Source organism: Pipistrellus hanaki, assembly GCF_964339955.1.
Source record: "Pipistrellus hanaki genome assembly, chromosome: 4".
In the NCBI taxonomy this organism is placed as follows: Eukaryota; Metazoa; Chordata; class Mammalia; order Chiroptera; family Vespertilionidae; genus Pipistrellus; species Pipistrellus hanaki.
The window spans coordinates 3,470,775-3,482,500 of NC_140506.1; the positions used below are offsets into that span (position 1 = coordinate 3,470,775).

At 48.6% G+C, this 11,726-nt stretch overlaps 1 protein-coding gene across 2 annotated transcripts in view; it reads right to left on the bottom strand.

The window, feature by feature from the left end:
- Positions 1 to 714: 714 nt before the first annotated feature.
- The window catches only part of SLC45A2 (solute carrier family 45 member 2), a gene marked incomplete at both ends in the record, with an annotated part of 26,389 nt that continues 15,377 nt past the window's right edge, over positions 715 to 11,726 (bottom strand). The window contains 4 exons of one of the 2 annotated variants that reach the window (XM_084881908.1): positions 715 to 939; positions 3,157 to 3,371; positions 8,175 to 8,298; positions 9,008 to 9,151. In XM_084881908.1, coding sequence (XP_084738034.1) covers positions 715 to 939; positions 3,157 to 3,371; positions 8,175 to 8,298; positions 9,008 to 9,151 — 708 coding nt within the window. Of the gene's footprint in view, positions 940 to 3,156; positions 3,372 to 8,174; positions 8,299 to 9,007; positions 9,152 to 11,726 lie in introns of those variants that run through there. The other variant, XM_084881909.1, reaches the window with a different exon arrangement.

An 11,726-nucleotide genomic window follows, 5' to 3' on the forward strand; every position in this document is an offset into this window, starting at 1 on the left:
GAGGTGGCCAGATCACTGGGCGGTCCCAGATGCCCACCCCCAGCACGGCCCGCCACAGGGGTGACAAGCCAGGAGCAGCAGAGTGGCTCTTAGAACGAAAAGGAGGCAATTAGAGAAGCAGGCAATCAAGACAATTGCAGCGCCACCTGGAAGCCGGAGCAGCAGCAGGGAGAGGAGGAGGGTGCGCTAGGGGCTGCAGTTGGTTTGAGGCTCCTGGGGAAGCTGGGAGGAGGGGAGGCTGACGCACAATGACTAGGGGTCTGCTCTCTGGCTGTGCTCTGAGGCTGGTACTGCCCTTGGACCTCTAAGGGGTTTGATTACTAGGGGACTCTGCTGTCCCCTCCACTCCAGCAGCACCCCTCCCCCCAATCACCACCCCATAGCAATGAGTCCACACGGCCACCTGGTGCCCGGGCCCCACCTGCATTCTAGATTACACTCCAGCGCCTGGACCTCAGACCCCCATGGAAATGGCCTGAGACCATCTACAAGGCTTGGTGGGTCCTTCCCCAGTCCGTCCCCAGAGGGTGACCGCAGACTGAGTCTCTGCACCCTGGGGTGTGAGGGGCGGCTGAGGGTGGCTATTTGCAGGTGTGGTATGGGGGTCAGGGGTGGGAAGGCACCCAGCTTGCAGGGGGCAGACCCCAGAGCTGCGGGGCCGAAGGAGAGACGGATCTCCCGCGTCTGAGTGAGGGACACTGTCTCTTTATTGACCTACTGCACGTATCGCACGAAGAGGGCCACAAAGCAGCAGCCCATCAGCGCCACCAGCGAGGCCGAGATCACCACCACGACCACACTCCCCGCCATGTTGACCAGGAAGCCCAGGCCGCCTCCGACCAGGATCTGGGCCAGCTGGACCATGCAGGTGAGGGTGGCGCAGTCCAGGCCCTGCCCGCGGCCGCCGCCATCCGGGGCCCCTGCCCGGGCCTTCTGCTTCTGCAAGGGAAACACGGACTGCGTGTGACTGACGGACAGCGTGTGACCGACCCGGAACGCGCGGAGCAGCCTGGCAGCCTGTCTGGGGGAGCCGGCTGGTAAATGCTGCAGCTGGTGGCAGCTCCTCACCCCCCTGCGGGCCCAGGGAAAGTGGCTGCAGCACATTACCCAGCTGCGTTCCAGCACAACCTCAGGGGCACGGGTGCTTGGGATTCCTGTCATTTTCACTTGACACCGAATATTATCTTCGGGTTGATTTTTTATAAAAATCACTTAGAAAGTTTTTAAGAATTCTTTGTTCACCGGCTATACAAAGGCAAGTGGCTGACCACTTTTGGCAAGGAGAGGGACATAGTTTGCCAAGCCCTGGTTTAAGGTGGCCAAGGATCTCCACCATCTTCCCTACATTCCACCATTGGCGCCTAGGGCAGTTAAATGGATAATATAGGTACAATTCTCTCTTCCTAAACGTCAGTAAATACAGTGTGGTGAAAACAGTAAGTTACCCCACTCTCTCCTTCATCAGTGCTACAAATGCAAACATTTTTAGGAGGATGTTGAATCACATATACATAGGAGAAGCAACATAAAAAAGGAACTCAACCTTTCAGAATATGGCTGATTTGGTTAGTATATTAATACTTGATTAATATTTGATATTTGGTCTGAATTGGTTGATAATTTGCCATCTACTGGGTGTCTGTTATGTGCTAGGTTTTTTCACATGTTACTTCATTTCATACTCCTCCACCTCCCAGATGTACATGTTATCATGATCCCCATGGGAATAATAATGATAATAATGCTATCATTTTTTTGAGTCTTTGCAGTTGCTAGTTAAGCAGTATGGTAGGCAGATTATCTACTACACTATCTTGTTCCATTTAATGTGACAACCCTATAAGGTGGGTATATTATCCCCATTTTATTTATTAGAAAACTGAGACTCTGAGAGTTTGATAATTCCTATACTATTAAAGTAAGACAAAAAAAAACAAAACAAAAAAAAAAAACCATTGTGCCCCCCAAATGCATATTATCCCTCAAAGATAAAGGGAAGATAAGAAAATAGATGCCTGTTGCTTAATTTTCATGTAAAAATACTGGAAATTTAAACAAAAACCTAAGTGTGGTTACATGTAGGGGCCCAGGGAGGCAGGAGAAGAGTGGAGGGAGGGAGGGGTGCCCTCTCTGTGCCCCCCGGGATTGTTGGACCATGTGTCTGTGTCCCCTCTGTGACCTGCCTTTAGTGACATTTAATAAACCAGTGAACAACATCCCGTGTCACGCAGCTGCCAAGAGGCGGGCAGGATGTGATGGGTTTCTCTGAGTGCAGAGCTTGTGTTTCTGGCCTAGAACCACGGACCATTCTCCTGGGAGGTGCAGCCCCTCATGGCAGCTGCCTCGTTAATAGCGACCCCGCCGGCACCGAAGGCACTGACCATCGGGGCATGTTCACCAGGCGTGAGGGCAGCGGAACGCTGGTCTGAAAGATTTAACCCGGTGCTCTCTGCCTGCTGAGCGTTCGCCAGGTCACAGAAAGGAAGGGACAGCCTCATGGGCATGCCTTCAGGGAGTGCGGCTTCAGGCTGGGCTGGATCAAACTCCGAGCTACCCCCAGCTTTTACCTCCCACTCCAGCTAAGGGACTTCACGCCTCCTTTCCCGGGGGTCAAGTTGCATTGCTGGTAAGAAGAAATCCCCAACCTAGCGTTCCTTTAGGGCGGGCTAGGGCCTTGCCCTCTGGCCTTCGCTCCAAGGTGGAGGTGGGCAGGCCTCCCTGGGGCAGCTGGTGGGAATGACCACCTGGGACCAGCTTCTCCCCACACACACCAGGCCTGCTTACCACCTTGGGACTTCCACAGAAACGGTGGCCTAGGAAGGTCCTGCCCTCAACCAATAACCCCAGAACCCGCCTCTGCCCCCCATGCACTTCCTCAGCGGCCAGGGACCCAGAAATGCCCAGGGGCACCGGCCCCGTGAGGCAGCTGCCAGAAAGCCCGGGCCCCCCTTCCTTGTCTCTGTGGACAGGGCTTCAGAGTGAGGAGGAGGAGGGGTGGGCTGGGCAGGTGGCCATGGCCTGGCCAGACCTTCGTTACATCTGGCTGGCATTTTAGTGCTGCCGTTTCAAGAATCCTTATTTTCCAACTCTGCCTTACACTTTCCTACCCAACCCCCATCTGAGGTGAGCCTGGAGTCACGGGCCAGGGGCACGCACCTGCTCCTCCTGCTCCTCGCGGTGGTACTCGGCCATGAGGTTGAAAGGCACAGTGTACAGGGTGCTGGACATCACGCCGAACGAGGCGCACAGGGCCAGCGTGGAGTACACGTTCGGAAAGAGCCCGATGAGGCCCGTGCCCAGGCCGAATAGCAGATACCCCATGAAGTAAAGACCCTTCAGTCCGATGTAGGACACCAGCGCTTTCTGGAAGTCTGCGGGAGGAAGAGAGAGATTACAGCGGCAGCGCCGCGCAACGCTGGCCATTTCACACAATCCCTTCTTTTGCTTTTCTCAGATGCGCTTTTCTCAGGAGCCTTTTTTTTTTTTTTTTTACACTGAGTCTCGAACAAAAGAACCCCCTCATCTGTGCTTGACAGCAGCGGGCTGGTGAAATCAGCTTTTAACCCCGAATAGGACCCTAGAAATTGCTTGCTAGGTGGACTTCCTTCCCACAGAAGGACCAGGCGCTGTTCTGCAGGCAGCAGGGGTGACAATGTTGGCCTTGGCCATGGCCCTGGGACTGCAGGACGGAGAAGAAAAGTGGGGGTCATTCTCATTCACAGGGTTCTAGCCCCGTGGTCGGCAAACTGTGGCTCGAGAGCCACATGCGGCTCTTTGGCCCCTTGAGTGTGGCTCTTCCTCAAAATACCACGGCCTGGGCGAGTCTATTTTGAAGAAGTGGTGTTAGAGGAAGTTTAAGTTTTAAAAATGTGGCTCTCTTGCCAAAGCCGGTTTGGCTCAGTGGTAGAGCGTCGGTCTGAGGACTGAAAGGTCCCAGGTTCGATTCCGGTCAAGGGCATGTACCTTGGTTGCGGGCATATCCCCAGTTGGGGGTGTGCAAGAGGCAGCTGGTCGATGTTTCTCTTTCATTGATGTTTCTAGCTCTCTATCTCTCTCCCTTTCTCTCTGTTAAAAATCAATAAAATATATTTTTTTAAAATGTGGCTCTCAAAAGAAATTCCAATCGTTGTGCTATTGATATTTGGCTCTGCGGACTAATGAGTTTGCCGACCACTGGTCTAGCCTAACAGGACCTAAATAACAATCCAGGCTGCCCTTGGCCCCAGAGCCCAAAATCAGCTTGGAGGAGGTGAAAACCACATGATTTTCCAGAGTGATCCAGGTCATTCCGCTTCCTCACCCCTCCTGCTGCTTTTGTACCCGAGAAGGAAGCAGAGGACACACATTGTCTGCAGGCACCTCCCCTGACTTGCCAATCCATTGCTGGCTCCCCACCTCTCTGTGGACAACTTCCTTAACTTCTCAAAACCTCAGCGTCCCCCTCTGAAAAGGGGGACTAATACAGATTTTCTTTGGGGTTGCTGTCAGCATCAAACGAGACAAAATTCCTGTGAACTCTCCCAGCCCAATGCTGAGCAGGCAGAAGACTTCCGGTTAATGGTGGCCACTGTTATTTCGTTGACTCCTGGGTTCCCTCCCAGCAGGTAGACTGGGCTTGCCCGGGAAGGTACTGTGGGCGGTTCATTTTTAAAATTGGAAAATTCTGCTTTAGAGTGTTTTACATTGTTTCTCACCATGGAAAACCTCTAAAGAACTTTATTTTCCTTTTTTCAATCAGTTGTCTTTAATACATACAGTCCCATCTTTCCCCTGCCCCTCTGTAATGGAACACGTAGACCCAGGGGGTCAATGATAGATACTGGAAATGAGCCTATTCAAGAGTGAGCTTTTGATGCCTTTTTAAATAATTATTGGACTTACAATTGCACCGAAAATAACCCTAATCTACATTACGTTTGCATCAGTTATGAAGCTGAACATGGTTGTGGGTCATCCCTGGAGGAGGGAGCTCTGAAAAGGACAAGAGTGTGGCATTGCTTTCCCTGGAGGACTGTTGTCAAGGCTGAGAATGACAGCAGCACAGAGCCGTGTCCGTTACTGTTTGCTTCATGATGGTATCTCTGCGGAAATTGCCATCGAAGGTGCCTCAGTGCCTTCCAGAGACCATTAATCTTCATTAGGGGAGTGTTCTGTATCCGGGGCAGAAGGCAGGGAAGGATACAGACATCTTTATCTGTATATCTTTGGAAACATGAGCAGCTTCAGTAAAAACCTGGAAGTCTGGCACAAAGCGCTTTGCTCAGGAAGAGGAATCAGTAAGTAAAAGGGCCACGCGGTTACCGGGTCTGCTGGGCCTGACACCTGGTCGGGGTCACTGTGCCTCTGGTGGGGTCGGAGGAAAACGATGGGTTTAAGCAGCAGCTATGAATAGCAGTGCATGATATGAACAACTGGCTGTATTTGGATACTCACTGTTGCTGTGCTCATTGACCTAAGAGTGCTTGCGATGCAACGAGCTCGAAAACAAGCCACTTATCACCATGCCCCGGTCCCCAGTGCAGCAGCCCGGCTGCCCATCCTGATAGAAATTCTGGGTTTGTATCTGATGTGTTTATGATGAGCCCCAATAGAGGATTGTGTGTACGCTCTGAACTGAAGGAGATGACTGATTCTGCCTAGGGCGGGTTGGGGTGCAAGGGGAAGATGTGAACGATTTCGCTGAGGAGGTCACACGTGAGCTGGGTTTAACAGCACCGTTAGGAGTTGCCTAGGTGGGGAGCTAGGAAGAGCGGTTCATTCAGAAAAAGAAACCAAACGCAGTAGCACATGCACAGAGACGAGAAGGTCTTTGTGGTGAGTCACGAGGCTAGTTAATCTGTGTGGGGGTGACGGAGGCCATAGTGGGAGCCAGGCCTGACTCCTGGGATGCCAAGCCCAGGACTTTGTCTTTATCCTATGGTCATGAGAACCCCTGAAGCTCCCTAGGGAGGGCTACTTGGTATTTCATACATAAAATTTCAGTTCTAATTTACAATGATAGGAATACCATAGATGTATACATAGCACTTTATATGTTCCATATAACTTGGGTAAACTATTCAAGTAATAGTTTATTTTGTATAGGGGTTATAAATAGAAAGGGCTTACAAATAATATGCTTTAAAATTTTTAAATGCCATGAAGTTCATACAGTAACTCACACTCGACTAATAATACCTAGTAGGAACTATTTGATTTAAAAAAAAAGTTAAAGTTGACACAAAATTAAAATGGTGGTTACTTGTGGAAATGTGTTCCTCTTACAAGGATGAGGGGAATAGTGATAGCCCCCCACCTCTGGAAAGCACCTAGGGACTGAGATGGATTATGAGACCTTGTATCCATCACTCCCTGATTCTATTTTCATTGCTTAAAACCTTCCCCCTGGGATTCTCTTAGTTTACATACTCCAGGGGGGGTGGGGGGAAGAGGGGAAGAAGGTGTGCATGGGAAATGTTAGCTTTATGCCACCACTATTTGGTTATAGCACACCTAAAGGTAATTAACTCTATGGTGTTAGGATATTTGGGCTCATGAATTCCTCGTATGTTTATGTGAGGTGCCCTGTCCCAGCTGTGCTACATTGTGGAGAGAGGTTCTTATTTATTTGTTTGTTTATTTATTTTATTGATTTTTTTACAGAGAGGAAGGGAGAGAGATAGAGAGCTAGAAATGTCGATGAGAGAGAAACATCGATCAGCTGCCTCTTGCACACCCCCCACCGGGGATGTGCCCACAACCAATGTCCATGCCCCTGACCGGAATTGAACCTGGGACCTTTTAGCCCGAAGACCGACGCTCTACCACTGAGCCAAACCGGTTTTGGCTGAAGAGAGGTTCTTGACCTCAAAACAGGTTTCCTGCTGTGCCGAGGCTAGTCAAAGGCTGGACTCCAGAATTGGGGTCATCACATACCTGCACCCCATTCCCCCACAAGAAGCACAAGTCAGGGACAGACTGGTGCCCTGAGCGTGGTAACAGGCCTCATCCCCATCACCAACCCTCCCCTCTCTGATCTGCTGTCCACAGGGTCTGTCCAAAGCCTGGAGCTCTGCATAGGGGACCAGCTACTCTCCCCTCAATGCCAGAGGAGCTCCCAAATTCCCACTCCAAACGGGGACCCGCATATAGTTTTATTGATCGGAGTTTTCACTTAATTAAGTGGATAGCAGCTCGGAGATTTCCATGCCCATTAGCCAGCACAAAAGGAGCCTGTGTGATGCCCAGCATTGGAGCACAGCAGTTTGGACTTTTTCAAACCCACCACAGAAATGCCTTTGTTTATGGTGCGCTCACAGCTGAAACTGTGAGGGGAGGGGGAGGAAAAGGGGAGGGGGAGTCTTAATGGGCTCCAAACCCCATGGAAAGCTGGGACCTGGGAGGAAGCCATTGTCCTCAATATGGAACAGTGCTCCTGTAACATACACCCTGCTGTCTGAGCTAAGGTCATTTTACATGTTCATTTTGTCACCTAGCACCGTGGTCGGCAAACTGCCGCTCGCGAGCCACATGCGGCCCCTTGGCCCCTTGAGTGTGGCTCTTCCACAAATACCACGGCCTGGGCGAGTCTATTTTGAAGAAGTGGCATTAGAAGAAGTTTAAGTTTAAAAAATGTAGCTCTCCAAAGAAATTTCAATCGTTGTACAGTTGATATTTGGCGCTGTTGACTAATGAGTTTGCTGACCACTGACCTAGCATATTACCCATCCGTCCTATTTTGTGTCATCTAGAAATCTGATAGGGGCCCAGATCAGAGAGGGGAGGGTTGGCGATGGGGGCAATGCCTGTTACCATGCTCAGGGCGCCATTCTGTCCCTGATAAGCATATCTATGAAACTCCACCATGGTCTCACTCCATTGGAACCCAGTCCTGTACTCTATCCCTGGTCCGCCCAACAATTCTCCATCTTGTTTGTAAGATTTCCTTTTGTTTTCCAGGGGACCTTGATCAGGGACACACTGATTATAAGGACAGAGTAGCCGCTGAGGAAAATGACAGCTAGAATCCCCTCTGAAAAAGGGTTTCATGTGGTTTTTTCTAAAGGAATAGTTTTCCCTGCTCTCCCATATATTTATCAAGAATCTGGTATTTTAAAAAGCAAAAATATAGAAATATAAAATCCAACCTTCTGCAGGGCCAGAGCTATTAGAAGACACCAGAGGAGGAGACTTACAAGAATAGAGTGAGGAAAACACTGCGTTGATGCACAAGCCCCAGCATCCAACCTCAACCCCTCTTTCGTAGATGAGGAACTGGGTGGAGTTGTGTGCACTGTAGGGATTGCCATGGTACACGATCTGAAAGAGAGATTTGGGCTATTGAGCTAATGCAGGGCAGTAGGGACCCCTCTTCACACACCTTGTTCCTCCATCCCCAGGGGGCAACAGGGCCCTGCTTCTTTGGTACAGAGCTCATCCTCCCGTGACCACAGCCCCTGTTTCATCTGTTCACAACCTACACAATGACCTCCTGTGAGCACAGCCCCTGTTTCATCCGTTCACACCCCTATGCAAGGACCTACAGGAAGCCATAAGTCTACCGTATCAAGTATAAACAACGTCTCTCTGGATCATTTACATCCCTCCTTCCAAACAGCTAGCCTGCCCACCACTTCTGGTATAGCCAATAGGCTTCTGACTCACCTCCACAAATGTCATTCCTATTTCTGCTGGGAGTATTTTCTCCCTCTCCTCTCTTTCTCCAACTCCTATTCACCCTTCAAGGCCCCGCTCCTCCTTCGCCTTCACTAAGCCTGCCATGACTGCTACAGCTCACGCTGATTTTCTCTTACTTGCTGTTTTGATCAATTACTGGTCCCATAGTATCCTCCAGCTGTCTAGGGTGTAGTAGCTTGCCCCTAGAATCTGTCTATAAGCCAGCCCCTTAAAAGTACTCTTTCCTACACTCTGCTGTGCCCGTCTTAGAGGCTAGCCCAGAAGGCCCTCAGGTACTGACTGAAAGACGGATGTGCAAGTCAATGAGTATGTATACAGACATATTCATTACCCGGCCCATGAAATCTGTGAAAAACAGCATGTTAGACAGGAAGGCGGTCCATCCAATGAGGTGGCTGATGCAAAGGCAGCGGTAGTGGGAAGGCATATTCACCAGGGCCCTCAGCAGTGACTTCATGGTCATTGTCCTCTGAATCTGGAATAAACGTAAAGCAGGTGTGACCTTGAGTGCAGACACGCAGCCATCTGTGGGAGCCAGAGCACACAGCCGTGTTACATATCTGTCAGTCCACCATCACACGGAGTGTCACACTTTCTTGGCATGGCACTAAGATTTCCATAGAGTAGTCTCTAGGAGATATTAAGTACGTGTAGATGCTTAGCAGTGTCAGTCCCAGAATGTAGCTTTGAGGGCCTGAGGGGGCAGGGGCTGGAAATGGAGCTTGCTTTGGAATGACATGCAAGAGACACCTGGCATCCTACTTTGAATGACAGAGCAACTGCCTGAGGACAGAGCTCACCACTACCACAATTCTCAGATCTCCTGACTCTGAGATAGTGTGGTAGATAATGCTAAGAGGCCCATGGTGTCCATCTCCTGGTGTTGCCTTGTGATTGTGTATTGTTTAGATACCAAAGGGAATGTGCAGATATAATTAAGGTTACTAATCAGTTGACTTTGAGTTCATCAAAAGGGAGATTATCTGGGTGACCCTAACTAAATCACATGAGCCCTTTAAAAGGCAGGGAGTTTTTTTCCCCGACTGGGAGCAGAAGGGGAAGTCAGAGTTCAAAGCAGGAAAAGTGCTAGTTTTGAAGATAAAGAGAGCCATGCAGGAAAACTCTGAGAGTAGCCTCTAGGGCAGCGGTTCTCAACCTTTCTAATGCCTCGACCCTTTAATATCATTCCTCATGTTGTGGTGACCCCCAACCATAAATTATTTTCATTGCTACTTCATAACTGTAATTTTTCTACTGTTAATGAATCATAATGTAAATATCTGTGTTTTCCGATGGTCTTAGGCTCTACGGCAGAGGTTCACAGGTTGAGAACCGCTAGCAGGGTCGGCCGGCCCATGAAATCTGTGAAAAACAGCATGTTGGACAGGAAGGCGGTCCATCCAATGAGGTGGCTGTAAAAACCAAGGGCTCCATTTTTTTTTTTTTTTCGTCAGAAGAAGCCTTGAGAGAACAAAAAAATTTAAACTATTGACACAGCTGTTTTGCAATACAAAGAATAAGACAGCCTTTAACATCTTTACTTGTCATGTAAGAGAAGAAAGAAGCCTCAGGAATATGAAGCAGTCAGCTGCCCTGAAGACCTTGAGACTATAGAATCAACCGTGCTCCGGTCTTTCTTGTCAGGTTTTTATTTATTTGAAGCTTGACACAATGAAATTGGGTCTTGGCTAGTTTATTTATAAGATGGTCTCCTGAGATTCTCTGTTTTAACTATAACAGTATCTGTGTTTACAGCTCTTGAGCTTATAATGATAATGCTTTTAATTCCTTGTTGCAGAAAGTTGCATTTACTTAGGGTAGGTTTGTTTGTATCAATTGCTTTTTTTAATTCATTAATTTTATAGTATTTAGTCTGCTGACATGACTGAACTGATTTGCTTATATTTACTCAGTGTTTAAAAGTATAGATCTTCCCTTGGACTTAGAAAAAATAACTGCTTTCTGAATGTGAAATATGGTGCCTGTCAAAATAAATGGTGAGCACAACAGAAACTCAAGGGTGAATTACTACCTTTTCCTTGACCATAGGAAGAAGCAGCTAAAGGTACAGAATGAGACACAACTAAGTGATTGATCCTCCCTCTCCTTCCTGTCTTCCCCAAATGCAAAATTTTATAAAGTGAATCTGGCCGGCAAGCATTCCACCCCATTCCAAATATTAATTTATGCTTCTGCCTTACGCGTGCTTTTCAGCCTGCTTTTGTTGTAAGCCTAATATTTCCTTTCTTCCGAAAACAAGGATGAGCTTTCAGACTGTGTCTAATATTTCTGCAAAAGATTGGAATATACATATTCAAAGCTCCTTTAGTATCAGAACAAAAATTCAGCTGGCATCTTGTTCTCTGACTCATCAGCTCCCTCGGCAAAGCCCTTTCAGTGGTCTGAGCCCCTGGGAGTTCGTGTCCTGCACGTGTTGTGTGCCCACATCCACTGGAGATGGGGTGGGATGGATTCCTAAGTGGGAAGGCACAGAGCCATGGGGTAGGGAGGGAGGGGATCTTACAAGAATTAATTCCAAAGGAGACCGCCGAGACAGTGAAGGAGGCATTGCCGGTGAATGTTATGGTTTGAACTCAGAAATAATTCAGGCCTTTCACCATTAAAAACTTTTTTTTCCAGTTCACAAATTGCACAGCCACCCTCATTTTGGGAAGAAATGGCTTTGACACAGAGTGATGGCCACGGCCATGGCCCCAACATGGCGGAGTCCCCCATTGCTCAACTGGAGGCTCCCAAGATGCACATTTCAATGAAGAGTCAGATGCTTGGCTTTGGGCTTAAGGTACGTTGCTCTGTTTTTGGAATCTGGTTTTTTATTTTGCTTTTTTTTTTTTTTTTTTTTTAAAGCAAATAACAAACCCAATCAAAGCCTACAGTATTGTGTCTGTGGAACATACTAGAAAGTTAATTATGTTTGACGTCTGTGCTTTCCTGCTAGTGTGGAGGGCTGTAGGCCATTCAAAAGGCTCCTGCTCACTTGTTTCATTTGACCCTCACTCTGAATCAGAGTCAATCAACAGGGCGAAAAG